Raw genomic sequence first — 18,971 nt, forward strand, 5'->3', positions numbered from 1 at the left:
GTTGTATCTGGCTGACAATTAAATCTGTTTTCCTCTCAGATTTTTGATGGAAGGTATTCTGGAAGTGAACTTCTAAAATTAATTAATTTCATTTTATCTATTGCTGAGTAGAAAAAGCTTCTGACACTCAAAACATTAAACCAATTATTTAATCAAAAAACATTAAACACTGAACTGCACTGCATAAATGGAGGTTCTGACTCAAAGCGGGTCTGGATTTATCTGGATTTGGTGCTTAGAAATTATCTTGAGGTTGGATGAAGAGTCCTGCTCCAGACAATGCTTTTCTTTTGTGTGAACCCTTAGATATTTTCATGTTATGGCATTTCTGTGCCCTTTTTCACAGCTGGAAGCTTCCATAGAGAAGGTAGGAAACCTTGTCTATTTGACATCTGTAACTACAGGCTTTAACATCAAAACCTCAGTAAAGCTCTGGACTGTGGTTATCATCTGCCTCAAACAGCAATTGATTTTTTTTTCCTTTTTAAATTTTCTGTATGGGGTAGTACTGTGACTAGTGGTGATGGAGGTTACTTTTTTGGAATATCCATAATTGGTAGGTTTTATCTTTTAACTGAACGGCAGCCATTTCACTTTCTTTGAAGTGGTTCTTGTGTAACTATGTTGCTGAAGGTTCCAGTGGTAACCAAATTGCTTGAAAAAGAGTTGAAACTTCCTTAGTTTTGTAGTTTAACAACAGTCACTTTGTAGGTAATAATTTTGAGGAATCTGGCTGTATTTTTCTTCTAGCATATCTTTGTGCAGACTTGCTCTTTACATTGCCTTCTCTTTGCCATGGTAAAAAAAGTGAGAGGAACATTGGAAATGTGAATGTGTTCTCTTGGTATTTGGGGAGCAGGGTGGTAGTGAAGGAGATGGAAATGCTTTATGGAAAGGAAAACCTCTACTGTTTCTGCAGCTTTTCCTCTACTATGCAGGAAGTGTACATAAATGCTCAAGTTTCTTTACAAACCCAAAGCCCTGAACCTTTCCCTCCTCCTAATCAGTCAGACATCTTACTATAAGTCTTCAGTGCTTGTATTTTTTATTAAGACTGTTTTATGATGCAGAAATATTGGTAGATATTTCTGTCAAGGTGCAGGATTGTGGAAGAAATTAGAAAGTTCTGAGCAGCATCAGTAGCCCCTCTGTATCTTTGAGGGGCTCGAAGCAACAATTTGCTCTATATGGCACTTCTTTAAGTTCCTTTGGAGCTGGAATGGTTGCAGTTATGTGAAGTGAGTTGTAATATATGGACATCTATTATTTTGGATACTTTTATCTAGAGGAAACACAGACATTTTCACTGTCAAACTTGCTACCATATGACTCAATCTTGTAGTGCTATTACATGTGTGTTGTAACTCTTGAAGTGCTTCTTGTGACTACACAGAGCCTGTATTTTAGGACACTGAGGTAATGCTTTGGATGGGATATGGGCCTAATCTGGTTTTTCCCCCTTCTTTCCATCTTTCTTTCTCCACTCTTTTCAGTTTCATATTTTCATGAAATCTATGGAAAAGTATTATCTGAAGATTTCTTTCTCTTCAGTCAAAATTGATTGAAATAACTTTTCAGACTCAGATTATTTGTTTGTTCTGCTAGTAAACCAAACATTCTTGTAATAGCAGGGCAGATAAACACTGCCTGAAGTATCAGACATCACTTGGAATCTGACAAGCCCTGGAAGTAAAGTGAATAAGAGATGGGGAGAGTCTCTAAAGTATCAGAAAAAAAAAATCACTAAGGCTACAGTTGCAAGGTAATACCTTCCCTCCATCTCGTATTTAAAGTATCTACTAGTTAAAACTGCAGGAAAGATGTACAGGAGAAGTACCTTGGACTGTGCTTTTTCTGTTGATGATCTGTATTCCATCTTGTTGTTGTCTTAAATTGGACCTTGGGTTCTTGGAAATCCCATAACACTGTTTGAATTTTCCCCTTCCCAGCACTAAGAAAAACCCTTGAGTTTCTAAAATTCACAGCTTATGCAAAACAGTAGCTCTGTGTTTGTACTCCTGTGGGAACTCCTGGGCACTGTCCAGTGGTGCATTTCTTGGGGCTAAGGAAAGGACCTATCTGAAGTCCTCAAGTACTCTGAGAAAGAAGCAAACTACAGGATTTAATTTGGCACTTGCAACAAATTTTAAGAGAAGAGTTAAGATGAAATGGGTGGAGTTATTTTTAGGGCTATGCTTTACAACTTAATAATATTGAAGATGCATGTTTTAATGCCATTTTTAAAAATCTGGCAATTTCACTATCATCCTGATAGTGACCACTTATCTTTTTGACACTTAAAAAAATTAGGCTGAATAATGCAAAACATTTGTAATTGATGTTGAGCTAGTGCATTAAATTTTAAAAATAAATTACCATCATGGATTTGAGGAGATGTGAATTAAGGTTGCATAAGCAACTTCTAGGGACAATGTCAACCTTTTAATATGTGTCAAATTGGATTTCTGGTAAATACAAACCATAAAAATATTACTTTTTGCAACACTGGTATGCAGCTATTTTTGTGGTGTGAAGTGCAGCTCTGTATAATAGCAGAAATGCCTCATCAAAATAGCTAAGTGAAATTACACCTATTTCCACAAAATAGTGATTTCTTTTAATGTTTCGGCATGTATTTTTCCATGTTCTATGAAAAGCATGAAAAAATGCAAGGCACTCTAATGAGTGAGCATTGGTTTTTTGAATATTTAAAATAAGAGTTCGAGCTCCATGGTACCCCTTGTTTATGTGAGGACGTCGTTTCCTCTCTTGATTTTTGTGGAATAGTGCCATCTACTGAATTTTTGGAATTGTACCTTGGTTTTCATTTGTGGTGGTAATTTTGAGCAAACGTATAAAATGGTCACTATTATTTTGATAACAGTGAAATAATAAGTTTCTCAGTCTTTTGGTGATACGCAAAATAAAAAATTATGCTGAAGTGGAACCTGAAGTGGAGGAGGTTTAAGGTAAGATAAAGTGAAAAACAGTCTTAGAGTTACAAAATACTTAAAGTAGCAATTAAAGCATAGCTGTGATTGCTTACACTTGAGGCTAATTTTAGCCATTTTTTAGTGTCATTTTGAATGAGACTATTTAAGAAGTCTCTACTTCTGCTTTGAGCAGATGAGGGAAATTTTGTTCCAAGACCCATTTATTCCATTATGTTTGAATTACTAGAGTTTAGAGCCGGCTAGCTGAAATACTTAAAAAGCAATAGCAGCTTTTTGTGATGCTGTGCTGTGAACATTACATGGGATATTTAGAAGGTCTTTCAGCTTGTCTGTCCCCAGGCTCATAGCTGAAAGACTGCTATGAGTCTGAGGACAGATTGTCCTATCAGTTTAGTACAGACAGAAGAGGTAAACTTGTACCTGCCACCTGGACTTGGGATCTAAGTTTCTCCATCTTGCCCAGGCCATGGAAGTGTTGGTACTTAAAATCCTTGACCTGCTTTGTGCTTCAACAAGTGACTTTGTTGGTAACTACTTAAAAAAGCTGTGTAAGCAGAAACATGGTATACCTGTGTCACTCTATTGATAAAACTTCAATGATTAAACTTTCTTCAGAAGCATGTTGGGAAGAGAAAGTTATTTCCATCATTACTACAATACAAAATGGTGTGAGAATGGTGTAATCTAGAAGGGTAGATTCAACCTCATCCACACGTCAAGTGTTAAAGAACTGTGTCCAAAGGAAGGAGCTGATATCAGTACTGAGAGAGAAACTACAGCAAAGTCTGGGGGAGAAACTAATTGATGTGACCAACTTTCATTTTAATTTGAGATCTTCTAGAAAACCTCTTCCTATGCCTAGGTCACCTGCTTTTTCTACTGCCTTAATCAAAGCAAGTGAGTAAAAGTGGCTGCATGAAGAGTGGTAAGAGTACCTGTGGTCTTATTTTAGATAACACCTAATGGTGTAGAGGGTTGATGAGGTACAAGTAAAACTGCTCAGGAGACTACACTCACTGCTATGAAGTTTGTGGGGAGAGGATTAGAGAATGGGCTTGTGTGTGAACAAAGTTGAGATAGAATGACTGATGAATATAGTTGGTCTTCTGTCCCTTCTATCCAATGGTTGGTGATGTGGGAATAACTGAAGAGACTTTGCTTGTCAGACAAGAGTTAAGGGAACTATTTTAGGTCGTGCTGTGTGAATGAAGAGAGATTTTTGGACCTAGCAAAATGCTTTATAGTCAGAAATAGGTGATGACAGACAATAATTGATTGAGTAAGGATCTAGCAAAATGCTTTACAGTCAGAAATAGGTGATGACAGACAATAATTGATTGGGTAAGGATTGGCTATGTTATTTGAAAATGTTAAATTGTCCTTTTATTAGACAATATCCAAGGTTATTTATGTTTTCATAAGCTAAATTAAATAAGTATATAATTCACTTATCATCTAGTTCTAGAACATTACACTTGTTAATGCTGCTTTTGGCAATGTTTGTACAAAATATCTGGACTCTGAGAGGAGACATCATTCTTATTCCAAGTATACCTCAGTACTAGGAGCAAGGAATGCACCTGTCTTTATTCTTGGCCAAGAAGCTATACATGTAAAGAGGAAAAGCCTGATTAATTATTAATATTCTGATATAGTATGTAATAACATGTTGAAATTTGACTTGAAACTAAACTGGATTAAATGGGTGACAGGTGAGCAGGTCTTGGAAGCATGCAACAGAATACAAAGGTTTTACCTGTGAATTTTGATGAAGTTCTTAAAAAAATACATAATTATTTCCTGGATTTACTCTTACATATGCAGCCTTTGGAAAAGCTTTACTGTTAGCAGTTACCACCTATTTCACTACATCTTGTGTAGTCGTAGAAACCAATATTTGTAAGAGTTTCCTACCCTTGTGTTCTGCTGTTCTCCTTCTCTTCCATCCCACCCAGAAAAACTACTGGATTAGTCACTTTCTTTGCATTGTTAGTGCTGAAATAGAGGTCTTAGACTAAAGGAGTACAACCTGTATCAGAAAGCAAAGGAAGTAAAATCAAGGAAAGCTTGTAGCCTTTTTAGTTTTTTTCTTGTTTGGTCTAAATTGATGTTTTTACCTCTTGGTTTAATAGCATGCTTTGCCATCTGTGAGTTGTGCATATAGAAACTTATCATTAAAACCAATCTTGTTTCATGTTTAATTTTAAATCATGTTTTTTCGGGTTTTTTTTAAATCCTGTTTGCATGTGTACTGCTCGATTACATCTTGTTCCAATGAACGTTTGCCTCTCACTGGCAGCTCTGAGAAAATTCTATGAAATACAGCCTTTACAGAAAATTTGCTGGCACTTTTCATAGCTGCTTGGGAAATGCTTTATTTGTGCATATTTATGTAAGCAATTTTGAAGTTTAAGAAAGTGCTTTGACCCTTGTCTGTTGTTAAAAAGTGAATTGTACTTAAGTTAATGCTCCCTACCTGTTCCCTATCAGTTTACATGCAAACTACTTCAGGCATTGTTTAATTTTAAAATACAAAACTCATGCAAATTGAGGCAAAAGGGGGTGGGTTGGTACTTTAAAATTTTACAACTACTTTATACAAAAAACACATAACCAATTTTTGCTGAGATCTATAGACTTTGGCGCTTTTCAAAGCAGCTCCTTTTTACTCTGTCAGTCTGAGATGGTTTTCTTTGCAAGCGAACATGGAATCTTTTGGCTTCTAGTATTTGAAGGAGCTGAGCATTGTTCTGTAAACAAAGTGAATACTTCAGGAAGCTGATCTGTGCTTATGCAGGAATGAACATTATTGGTAGCTGATTTGGAAGCTGAGAAATTCAACTTGCAGCCAGTTGTTTAGTAACCACTTCACTGGAAGTTCTAAACAATAGCAAACTGCAGTAGTAATTTGCTACACCCTGTTAAACTGCTGTGGTATTTGTAATAGGATCTAACATCAATTTTTTAAATGTTGTACCTGTTATTGCCCTCACTCTCTCCTTATCCTCTCCCCGCCACCAAAAGAACAAATTATATATTATCTTGTTTGGTAGTATGTGGATGTGAAAGGTCAAAGTGTATTTTCTAGACGGTGTTTGACTGTAGTACTTTCTGACTCTTTGAATAACTCTTTCTTGCTAAATAACTGTGTCTTGACAGATTGTTCTTTGAGATGGTTGCTGTAGATCATGTATGTGAAAGTAATAGTACTCATTAGATTCTGTGAGATACAGTGTTGCATTTTTATAATTTTTACTTATTCAGGGTCAGATTAAGTGGAAAACTGCTACACATACATGACTGTAGTAAAATATGCAGGTATATTATGCAGTCCTGGAGAGCTTTATGCTGTGGAGTTCTATATATAAGAATACATTGAGTAATCTACTGGTTTTAGTGTTTTGTATGCAGTTCAAATCAGTGGTTTGTGTCTTTCTCTAGTCAATGATCCTTTTTGTCAAAATTGTCAGATGTTTAAGGACTGTTAGGTGTTACCGCTATAGTTTTGAGAAGAATCTGGGAGTGAATATTAAAAGCTGCTGCTATTTCAGTTTTGTCTTAATACTTGTGAGCTATTGTAACAGTGGCAAATCTGGTACCTGGTCTGTCTTTGCTGTATTATCAAGACTTTTTATCACATAAAACATAAAAATATCTGTGTGGTGATAGTTTGGAAAATAATTTAAATTATAAATGTGTGTGTATACCTCAGGGTAACCAGCCCTCTGAGCTGAAAGACAGGGACAGGAAACAGAATAAACCCCCTTAATCCAGGATGAAGTAGTTAGTGACCTGCTGAGCCATTTAGGCACTCATAAGTCTATGGGACTGGATAGGTTTCATCCAAGTGTACTGAGAGAGCTAGCAGAGGAGCTCGCACAGCTGCTCTCCATCATTTGTCATCAGTCCTGGCTATCCAGGAAGGCCAACTGGAGGTTGGCCAGTATGGTGTCCATCCACAAGAAGGGCCGGAAGAAGGATCTGGGGAGCTACAGGCCTGTTAGTCTGACCTTGCTGTCCAGGAAGGTTCTGGAACAGGTTATCTTGAGTGTGATCACATAGCACTCACAGGGGAGCCAAGGGGTCAAGCCCAGCCAGTGTGAGTTTAGGAAATTGGGTGTCATGCATGAGGGGTAAGGCTGTGGATGGTTTCTAGCTGGACTTCAGTAAAGCCTTTGGCTCTGTTTCTCGCAGCATTCTTCTGGAGAAACTGACTGCCTGTGGGTTGGACAGGTGGACTCTTTGCTGGGTTAAAAACTGCCTGGATGGCCACACTAGAGGGTGGTGGTGAATGGTGTCGTATCTAGTTGGTGTTCAGTCACAAGTGCTCAGGGGTCAGTGTTGGGGCCAGTTCTGTTTTATATCTTTACTCATGATCTGGATGAGGGGATCGAGTGCACCCTCAGTGAGCTGACACTAAGTTGGATGGGAATGTTGATCTGGTGAAGGCTCTGCAGAAGAATCTGTACAGGCTGAATCGACGTACTGAGGCCAGTGCTATGAGGTTCAACAAGGCCGAGTGCCAGAGCTTGTACTACAGTCACAACAGGCCTGTGCAATGCTGAAGGCTTGGGGAAAAGTGGCTGGAAAGCTGTCCGATGGGAAAGGACCTGGGGGCGTTTTTTGACAGCCAACTGAACATCAGCCAGCATGTGGCCAGGAAGGCCAAAGGCATGCTGGCCTGTATCAGCAGCAGTGTGGCCAGCAGGGTCAGGGCAGTGATTGTCCCCCTGTACTCAGTGCTGGTGAGGCCACTCATCAAATCCAATGTTCAGTTTTGGGCCCCTCACTACAAGGGCATTGAGGTGTTGGAGCATGTCCAGAGAAGGGCAACGGAGCTGCTGAAGGGTCTGTAGCACAAGTGTACGATGAGCAGCTGGGGAAGCTGTGAATGTTTAGCCTGGAGAAAAGGAGGCTCAGGGATCTAGGAGACCCTACCATTCTCTGTAACTGCCTGGAAGGAGGCTGTAGCCAGGTGAGGGTCAGCCTCTTCTCCCAGGCAACTCATGACAGGACAAGAGAGCATAGCCTCAAGCTGTGCCAGGGGAGGGTTAGTTTCAATATCAGAAAAAATGCTGTCATGGAAAAGGTTGTTAAACCTTTGGAATGGTTGTTAAACTATTGGAATGGGCTTCCCAGGGAGGCAGTGGAGTCATTATCCCTGAAGGTGTTCAGGAAAAGACTGGACTTAGAGCCATACTCCAGTTGATAAGGTGGTGATTGGTCAAAGGTTGAACTTGATTAACTTAGAGGTCTTTTTAAATCTAAATGATTCTGTAATTTTTTTTGATGACTGCCTTATGCTAAGGGTTGAATTGATAGCTACGGATTTTGGACTGTCTTGTATGTCAGATGTGAAGAAGTTGTCCCTGGTAGTCCCTAGGTCTACTTAGAGCAACTAAAGAATTAAAAAAAAAAAAAAAAAAAAAAGGTCTTCTCTGACTTTCATTAACATTATGGAATTAATTTTCTCTGTCAAATGTGATTTCTAAGGGTAGATGTGCATTGAGTTACTAATATGTAGCTAAGCTATAAATAATGGTAATCACTTTAAAAAAGAGTATTTTTAAGGAGACAACTTGCATATTGCTAAAAGAAATGCTTGAAGTAGAAGCTCAGGTCTGAAGCTTGTTTGAAAAAATACCTTGAGGAAATGTTTCTTTTTCTCATAAATTAAAGTGAATTTAGTCTTATGTGCTATTAAGGTCATACTGTGATTTCCTTGTGTATTACCTGCACTTCTAGCAGTTATGAAAATGAGCACTAATGCTAGGACATGAGAATGTTCTCTTTTTCTTCTCTCAGGCACAGGTGTTCTCTCTTGTTTTCTCAAGAAATATGCAGTGAAGACAATGAAATACTAGTGTTTTCCAGGGTTAATTTCCAAATGGCAGTGGGGAACATGGCAGCAATATTCAAAGGTACAGTTTAGAAGCTATTAATTTATCCAATTTGTTAATATTTTGAATTGGGGATGAAGCAGGAATAGTAGAATAAGCGGCTTGGAATTGAAGGAGCAGGGATGGGTCTTTGATTAGAAAACAGCTCAGAGCGGAGAATTTCCTCTAGAGCTACCCAAGGTCTTTGGTAGAGAGTTTTTCCTGTCTACAAAATTAAAATGCTTTGCTCATCTTGTCATTATTCATTATAATTTTTGCCTCTTCTGGGAACAACGATGTAGTAGATGATCACTGCTTAGTACAATGAACTCTCTTGCCTAAAGCACACATACACAAATGCAGCGGATTTGGGCAAACTGCATTCCCTGGGTTGCTGCCTGTTTTGTGTGGTTGAGAAATGCTTCACATGTACTGAAGCAGGCTTGTATTATCCTTCTACAGTCAGCCTTTGTGACGTGCTTTTTCAATTCAGCATACCCCGCAAAACTGGGAGGCTTTGCATTGCTTTAGAAAAGAAGATTAATGCTGGTTAGGAGGATGACATTAATTTGAGATGAGAAGAATAATTTTAGCTACTAGGTGAAAAAGTGAAGATGACATAATCCTTGAGTAAAGGAACTAAATAAGACTAGCTACAAGGACTGTTTTTTTTTTAATTTTTAATGACAATGAGCACTATAGAAGAGGCCAAGCTATTTTCACATCTGGATGTGAGGTTTCCACTAATTTGTCAAAGAGGGATTTGCTCTGAATATTTAAAACTTGGGTAATCTTACTCCTAGTGCTGCATATTTACTGATTTCTTGAAAATGGTTCAGGTGTCCTGGAAGATGTGGAAGAATTTTTTTGTTTAAGGAAACATTGAAATATTCTTAATAATGAAATTTTTACTGAATAGTTGTAACAGTGCTTCCAGAAATATTAGCATCAGAAGTGCTTGCAGGAAGCATCTGAGCAATAGAATTTGAAGGAAGAAGTAACTTGAGCAGTCTATGGACTTGTTTTTCTGGGTCGTATTACTCTTATTTTGAAGCAAGGTAGCTTTAGAGTCTTAATTCCAAATAAACTCTGGGTTTGCAAACAAGGTTTGCATTTAATTATGTTGGAAAATGTTGTTCCAGGGAGGGGCTGGGAAAATCTTTTATTTGAAAACTACCTGTGTCAGTGAACATAAACAAGTTTTAAAATTCAATTCCTGTAAGCATTTGAATTTCACATTTGAAAATCATTTTTGCATACTTGTGCAAATAATTATTAATTCAAGCAGATGCAGATGCATGAGCAAGGCTGAAGGCAATCAGCTCTGAAACTTATGTTACTTCTTGTGGGGTTTTTCAGTCTGGCAATTTGTGTAGTAAATTCATAGTTAATGTAAAAGCAATGACTTCACATTTAAAGTATTCTGAGTTTGTGTAGGAAGGTATCGTTTATGGGGACAACACCCCTTCCACTCTTCTTTTTGTTTGTTAAGCTATAAACTGTGACTGGAATACAGACAACTTCTTTGTAAAAAAACTTAATGATAAGAATGTAAAATAAAAGCAAAAAGCCAGTGAGGCTCGCTGACTCTTTAAGACCTTCCATGGCAGAACAGAATTAAATTACTAATTCTGTTTGGGGAAGAAAGCTGCTATTAAGTTTGGTGGATTATTCAACATCTGTCTAGTGTATATCTCACCACTTAGCTGGATGTTATGCAGATTCATTAGTCTAGAAGAATGTGATTCAAGTTTAAAAGTTAAAATATAACAGTGTGTTGGAGCAGACTTCTCCCTGCTGTTGTTGTACTTTTTTATTTTACCAACTTAGAGGCTGAGCAGGAGATGTGTTTGAGTTTTGATTTGCATGCAGCCTAATAGTCTTTTTAGCCTTTTCAACTGTCTGTAGCATTAATGCACATGTTTTTTAAGGATGCACATATTATCTGCTTTGGTTTTGTTCAGCAATTTCTCAGTAAATGGAAATTGCAGAATGGGTGGGAATTGTACTGTTTTATTAATTTTTAGCATATACTGAGAGAAAAAAATTGTACATATATTCCCTGTTTTGCATAAAGCTTTGGAATAATTTCTTTTCTTCCTAAAGCTAAGGTGCTTCTTTAAAACAAGAAGTGTTCAGCACTGACGAATTATAGTGCAGGAGCCCTGGGCACACAATGATGGTGAAATCCTGACCAGTTTGCTTAATTCCTCTCTTATTTCTGCTTGATCTCCTAGACGCTGGAGAACTCAATTTTGTATCAGAAGCAGGTGCATAACCAGATTTAAAATACAGAATGTTTGCAACTAAAAATGAGTTGCGTATGGAGAAGTGAAAGAATCTTTTTGCTGCAGCTTCCATCAATATTCGTTGTGGAAGGATAGGACGGATTTATGTGTGAGAGTGAAAATGAGCAAGCTTTTGCTATCTCATAACTGGTGTGAATCCAGGCAGTCTTGATACAGAGATCCTGAAAATTTACATTATACATAATTTCCCATTGATTCCTCCATATTTTGACTACCGATCTTCTCGGTCACAGCAGTTTTTTTTTTAACATGCTTTGCATTTTCCAGCTCTTTTCATCCTTAAGTTATGTTTAAATGGAGAGATAGATCCTTTGGCATTTGAAAAATGTAATAATTTGTTTATGAAGCTTATTTAGATTAATTTTCTTTAATTCTAGTCCTGATATTTAACATTGTTAAAATAACTGCTTCATCATTCTTCAAGTTCTTCATGATGAAGAATCCCTTAAATCTCTGAAAGTTAAGCACTTACACATAATTTTTATATTTCAAGGTAGGCCTTTTAATTTCTTTGTGTTACTTTGTGGCATTTATAAATTACTGTTTTGGTAACTATTCAGCTCTGTGTGGTTACATATGTTGAGGGCACTATCTAGAACCAGGATATTAGCCTGTGTGAATGTGGTATTGGTGAAAGTGAAAATGTTGTTTATGCTGTGTGTTTTGTTTGTTACATGCAACAATTATTCCTTAATGGTACTAATTCCAGCTTTGGTCGGCCAGGAGTTGAATGCTACTGTCAACATGACAGTGGAGCTGCAGTAATCCAACTTCAGTTCCTGATTAATGAGGTTAGTAAAATGATTTATGTGTAATTCAGAGAAGATGTGGAGAACATTTTCTTTAATTTTTCATTAAGCAAGCATTAAAATTAGCTGATAAAATTGATGTAGCACAAATAGCAAACTGTAATAGCAATTATAAAAAAAAAATTTAGTTTTGGAAACTGCTTGACTATCTCATGAAAATATCTTTGTCACTAGAGTACTCTTTTGCTATAAGCAAGAACTAGGAATATCTTTTTGTCTCCTTGAACATTGCAAGTTATGCCTGTAAGTGGTGAAGTACTTTTTCAGTAATACTACCAATTTCAGTAGGTAGTTAATTTTATTTTGATAGAGTGTCATGGTTTGACACTGGCACGATGCCAGCGCCCCCATGAAAATGTACTTTTCTAAATAATTGCTGTGAGATGTGATCAGGAACAGAGCAGAGCAGGCCTAAGCTTAGTGACAAAGAAAAAAAAACTTTATTAAACTACTACTACTATAAAAACTACAAACACTAAATCCTGGATGAAGACTTTCCAAAACACCCCTCCTCCTCCCACCTAATTTCTAAACAAACTCAACAGTGAGACACCACTCAGGATCTTGATCAAGTTGCTACCTTTCAGATATTCAAATACTCAGTCTTTCAAGGGAGACAGGAGTCTCTCCTGTGCCACAGACTCCCCAGGAAACACAATTGCCACCCTTGTGTTTCCATGTCACACATGGCAACCGCCCGGAGAAAATCTGCCATGGTGACATTCTCCTTTCCATGTCACAGTGCTCTCACCACCGTGCATGGACAGACTGCTCATAGGGCTCATTTAATGATGCTTTGCCGTGGACCAAAGAGACAACAGTTCAGTTTCTCATTTTGGGACTACAGTCCCCCCCCTTTTCCCCTGGGGCTGAGGGTCCAAGAACAGAGGTCTTCTTCTCCTCTTCTTCTTCCTTGAAGATAGAGGGCTTCTCCACACCTTCTCCAACTCTCCTCTGTTCTCTGTACTCCTCTGCTGGTAATCACTGAAACAAGTCTCTTGGCACACCAACGCACCCCCCTAAGTGCAGCTTCTGTTAGGAGAATTTGGTTCAGTCTATGGCTAACAAGAAAAGTCCAGCCACAAGCCACTCCATCATCTCCTTCCAACTCAAGAATTTCTTCTTTCATCATCTCGGATCCCAGACTGTCTCTCTTCTACTTCAAATCAAAAGAGGAGAAAGAGACCCAACTTCTTGAAAAAATCACTTCCATGTCAAACCACGACATAGAGTTACTTAGACATGAACTGAATAATATTGCCTCAGTTTCAGATGTGTGTTTCTAGGGATGTAGCAGCTGAGATCTGACAGCAGTGCTGTTCTTGAGCTAGGGACAGGTTTTTAGATGGGTCTCGCTGGCTTTGTCAGCACACAGATATTAGCAATTCATTGCCTGATTTCTTTGCACAGATGGACATGAGGAAACTAATGAGCACACACTAGAAAAAGCTACTTCCCCATCACCTCTCAGTATAGCACTGAACCAAACATGAGTGAGCTGAACAACATGTGATCACATCGCTTATCTCATTCCTACTACTTAGAACTTATCTGTGCTGTGGTGCTGATGCACATGCTTATACATTTTTTTAATCCTGGTAATAAATATATAATGTATTTCCACTGTGATGCTACACTGTTCCTAGGGCTATGAAAACAATTTGACTAAAACGTTTTTGTTCTCCTAGGGAGCTCTTGTGAGTGCCTTGGCTGATGACACCTTACACCTGTGGAACTTGCGCCAGAAGAGGCCGGCTATTCTTCATTCACTCAAATTTAACCGGGAACGGTAGGGATTGGTTATTATTGCAGTGCCCCTTAGCACCACACTGCATGCTACTGTAAGATCAGAACTTACTGATGCAAAGTCGTAACTTGGTTCATAATTGAAACTGGGTTTACACTGGATTTGAGTTTCAATCTGTTGGGCCCCAAAGTAGTTGTGAATAAGAAACACTAGTGACCTAAACTGAGATGCCTTTTCTATCACTTTATGTGTTGCATTGCTGAGCATCAATTTTCATATCTTTAAAATGTGGAGGGACAGATTAATTTGAATGGATGTCTTCAGAGGAATTTTGGAAGAGAAAGTGTGTACACCAACGAGACAACCAGGAAATCTGGTTCGATTTTTTTTTTTTTTTACCTGGAATCTTTTCTCCCATGACAGCAAAGCAGAATTCTGCAGTGTTAGAGCTCTTGTTTGTATCAGAGTAGCTGAAAACCACTTGTATTTTGACTAAAAATTTTTATACTCAAGTAATAGAATTGTAAGCAAGCTAGAGAGAGAGATTTAAGATTAAATTTCTAAAAGTCAGTTGACTAAATTTCTGAAGAACATGTCCTTTGTTTTAAAAGCAAGTATTCCTTCCCTTTTAGGAGATATTCCTTCTTTTCCATTATATGTAAAGTCTCAGCTGGAATGATGTGTTTGCTTTTGAACAGTATGCATTAGAGATGGACTGCTTGGGGAGCTCAGAGGATGCTAGCAAAAACACAGAATAATCTGTCACATATATTTTTTTTTAATAGGGCAGGAGGTAATACATTTTAAGTAATAGATAGCTATAGAAAAAGTTAAATACCTATGTAATACCTTCTAATGTAGTGTCATGCAAAGTGCTAAATAAACTGTTGGGTGGGTGAAATGCTAACCTTGTAGTTTTAAAGAGCAAGTTATGAACAAATTCATCAGGAACAACATAAATGCAGATTACTGGGGTTTCTTTGTATAGAGGATTAAGTGATTCTAAGTCCCTTTTGAAATTATTTCTATGATCACTATGCATAAAATCTGACCTGGGCCTGTAGGAATAGGACAAAGGGTAATGACTTTAAAGTAAAAGAGGGTAGATTTAGATTGGATATTGAAAGAAATCCTTCACAGTGAGTGTGGTGAGACACTGTAACTGATTGCCTAGAAAAGTAGTGGGTGCCTCATCCCTGGAAGTGTTCTAGAACAGGTTGGATGGGGCTTTGCTCAACTATCTACTGAAAGATGTCCCTGCCCACAGCAGGTGATTTGGACTAGGTGATCTTTAATGACCCCTTCAGGCCCAGACAATTCTGTGATTCTGAGCTGTTATACAGAAAACAGAAAGCTTTGTTGACAGAGGCAAATTCTCTGCCCCAAAGAAGTGGCAGTGTTCTTTTATGCAGCATAGAAGTCAAATGGAGGGAAATGCAATTTGTAACCACTAATTTAATGAGGATTGTCCAAGTGTAAGAGATACAATAGTGTGTCCAAACTGAATTTTTTACTTCTCCCTTCCTTTGTTTCAGTGACTCTTCTCTTATTTGCAGTGTCTACTTAAGTGTCAGTGTAAAATTAGGGTTTATATCCTGAAACCACACTTGAACATGGGCTTCTTACTAATGCCTTAAAACAGGTATCTGAGGACGTGATTCTGATTGTGTGTGAATCTCTTGTAGGCTGGCTTAGAGTTTTAGATATGTGGATATCTTTGGTTAAGCAAAGTGAAAGTTTTAAACTACCATTTTTCTTTGAATATAATTATGTCAGTAGAAAAATCCATCACAGAGAGTTGAGTGGGGGTAGAAAGGAGTCTCGGTCACTGATGTTGCTTTAGTTGCTGACTTAATTACTAATCCTGTCTTGCCAAGGTAGGTAATGAGAGCACCATAGCTGCCATGAGTGGTGTAAGCATAGCTTGAGACAAGGGCTTATTCTTCCAGCAATTTTAATTTTAAAATATCTATTATAATAACATATAAAAGTAGCCAGAACACTTAAGATTCCCAGATCTGTACCTTGTCATAGCCACTTAGGCCATGCTTGGATGACTGTTAAGTGTTATCAAATATTCTGTTTACTTTTGACTAATTTATAAAATATTACTTTATAAAATAACATGTAATTTCATTTTCAGGTGAATATTTTAATTTGAACTTGAACTGCAAAAAATTCACTGTTGATGAATTCTAAATAGGAAGGAGCCTTCATAACACTCAGTTCTTTGTAATTCATTATACCTAATAGTTTCAGTATGCTATATGAATCCTAATTAAATGGGCTCTTCTTAGGTCAATTTTATGCTGGATATTAACAACTAAGTTTATTGAGGAGAGTGTTCATGATGTAAATTAGTTATGCACAATCCGTTCTGTCAGGCCTTTCTGGAAATGTGTCAGAGGGCTTTGTAGGTCTTTGGTGGCTTCAGTCCCACTCTACAATCCTTGTCCACTTCCTGCCACTCATTCCTGCATTTTATTGTGTTGTGTTCTTTCTGAGGGAAAAGTGCCTCTCTGTCTCCACTTGACCCCCCTTCTCCAGCCAAACCTTTTTCTTTCTCATGGTATGTTAATACCAATAGTCCTTGCATTTACCAGCAGTTCTTGTCCGTTAGTAATAACAGTCCTTGGCTGGCTCCACAACCATCCAGTTATCTGTGTTTGAGACATACACATTAGCCCCTATGTTCTGGGAATCAAGAGCTCAAAGGGATCTCACTGTGGACTGTTGTTTATAGGCTGGTTAAACAATGGGCTTTAATACACATTAGCCCCTTATAATCAGGAGCTCAAAAGGGTCTCACTTTGGACCACTGTTTAGGTGGTAGCAAGAGAGTGGCCTTTAGTTGTAGTAATTTTCCATCTTGGCCAATTTGAGTTGGTAACTTCCTTTGACTGTTCAACAATAAAAATATTATTCCACTTGTGTTGTTATTAAAAAAAATCCAAGGCTGTTTGTTAAAAGCAGATGTTCATTAGACACCTGTTAGTTCCTGGGAACAGACAGTGTTTCTGATAAGCTCAAGGGGAATTTTGTCCAGGTGCAGTTCATCAAGGCTGGGGCTTAATGAGCATTTCTCAGATCAGAGAAATCAGTGTCCTGAGTGGTAGAGGCATGCAGCACCAAAACCCATATCACAGATAAAGTCAGGTCCTCTCAGCCTCTATGTTCTCAAGTCATGAAGCTGTTATAAACCTAGGGATTAAGATCTTCTCATGAGGATAACTAACTTCTCAAACAGGACTTATTTGAAGTATTTTGTGCAATACAACACAGACTTATAACTGTCTTCTCTCATGATACTTTGTCAGTTTGTGAAGGGAGATTAAATATGCTGGAACTCATTATATGACTGAAGCAATGATTGTAGTGGCATCAGCATTTGCTCTTGGACTCTGTTGAGGCAAAGGTTTAAAATTATTTAACTGATTGAGTTTACCTGGAAGTGTGTTGAAATTGCAGAAAAACAGTATTTGTGTCTTATTTAACAGGAATTGAACTTTAAACTGTCACAGGCAAATTTTAATTCAGATTTTATTTCTAAATAACAATTTTATATATAAGGTTTAGATTTGATCTAAAAAGTTGTCTTTAGCATAGAAAGCTAACTGTGGCAGTTACCCTCTTACCAGTTACCGAGATAAAAGGATTTTCTTAGTTTTAAAAACTATTCTTTAACTGTGTTATAAAAAAATTAATTAAAAAAAATCAAGTGATAAGGGTACAACTTCATTAATTAATTCTGTAGTCTTCTGACACAGCCTTTTAACAGCTCTGCCTGATTCTCTTCTTTTAGTCATATGGAAAAACTACTGCCCAATGTCTAACAACACAGTTTCTAGATTTCATATTTGTTTATCCTGTTGGTAATTGAATTTTTTTACCTCACTTTCAGGTGTTTTAAACATCTTAAGATACAAACCCCAGAGCTAGGTTGTTTGCAAATGCTTCTGTTGTGTGTTTAAATACTCTGTAAACTTATCTGAAAATTTGAATTTTAAATGTGTAAATTGTTTCAGAATGCAGTCTCTAGTATATGACAGGAAAGTGATGTGAATTCTTGCTTTTCTACTCATTACTTTTAAGAACAAGGAGTGGTGAGAAAGAGCTGATTGTTTTTAATACAAATCTATGCCATTACAGGCTTTGTTCTGATATGTGGAAAATGTTTTTGGGTAACTTACATCAATCTTAGATTTGAGCAAAACATTTCTTTAAAAGCAGTGGCCAAGAGTCCTGAAAGATGCTGCTTTCTCTTGAATCATTTAAATTAGTAAAGAATCTGTAGATAATAAACTGAGCATTAATGGATTCATAGCTCCTGACTGCCTTTTGTAGCAGGGATGGTTAATAATTTGAAGTAAGTCTTCTGAAGCAGGAATTGGTGTGGTTTTAGATGTCTAACAAATCAGCTAGCTGAAGTTAGTGACAGATGTCATTGATGGTAGATCAAAGTCATGCTTGGCCACTATTCTTTGACTGTGGGAAGCGGTGTGTAGGGGCCAGGACAAAAATGCAAAATGCAAAATGATGTGGAACAGTTGTTTGTTGACTTTTCATGCAAAAGTGTCTAAATATTGCCTCTTTTCAGAATGCATAATTCAGTGTGTGAACTTAATGTCTCAGGTTTTGCACTTCTCTTAAGATTACTTCAGTTGATCACTATCTATTTCCTTTGCCATCTACATATCTATGTATAAGTATCTTAAACACAAGATTGTTGTGTGTTAACAAGTAATGCAAGATTAATGTCAAACTTGCTTTAACTCAGTAGTAAATATAAATGTTTCACTAGGCTAGCTCTGAAATAAGTGCAGTTAAAACATCTTATTAGAGTAAATATTGAAAGCATGTTGTGAGATACATACATATGTAGCTAACTAATATGGCTTTAGTTTCCTGCAATGCAGAAACTGTTAAACTTGATGCTGATCTAAGGTGTGAAAAGTCAAACATGCCTGGAACTTTGACAGATCCTGTTTGAGAGGGTGGAGTGACAGACTAACTTGATTGAAAAAAGAAGTAGCATGGGATGACAAATTTGAGGCCCCTTTGCCAGCCAAAGTAAACCAGCTTTGTATACAAGTATGAAAAATTTGTTTCATTAGCCAGGACTTACATCCTTCCTGAGTTGACATTCCCTCTTCTAATGCCAAAAGAAAGTTTGTCTTTATGGTAAGTCACAAAGCAAGATTGGCATAAAAATAGAACTGAGTGTTTTGTGCGAGTGCTCTGCATATCGATCTCTGAATGCCTTGATAGCAGTT

At 37.5% G+C, this 18,971-nt stretch overlaps 1 protein-coding gene across 18 annotated transcripts in view; it reads left to right on the forward strand.

The window, feature by feature from the left end:
* Positions 1–18,971, forward strand: part of STXBP5 (syntaxin binding protein 5) — a 108,848-nt gene that overhangs the window by 17,631 nt on the left and 72,246 nt on the right. For 17 of the 18 annotated variants that reach the window (XM_068184892.1, XM_068184891.1, XM_068184895.1 and 14 more), the window contains exons 4-5: positions 11,852–11,933; positions 13,640–13,740. In XM_068184892.1, the coding sequence (XP_068040993.1) occupies positions 11,852–11,933; positions 13,640–13,740 (183 nt within the window). Of the gene's footprint in view, positions 1–11,851; positions 11,934–13,639; positions 13,741–14,470; positions 14,492–18,971 lie in introns of those variants that run through there. The other variant, XM_068184909.1, reaches the window with a different exon arrangement.

Source organism: Anomalospiza imberbis, chromosome 3 (genome assembly GCF_031753505.1).
Source record: "Anomalospiza imberbis isolate Cuckoo-Finch-1a 21T00152 chromosome 3, ASM3175350v1, whole genome shotgun sequence".
NCBI lineage: Eukaryota > Metazoa > Chordata > Aves > Passeriformes > Viduidae > Anomalospiza > Anomalospiza imberbis.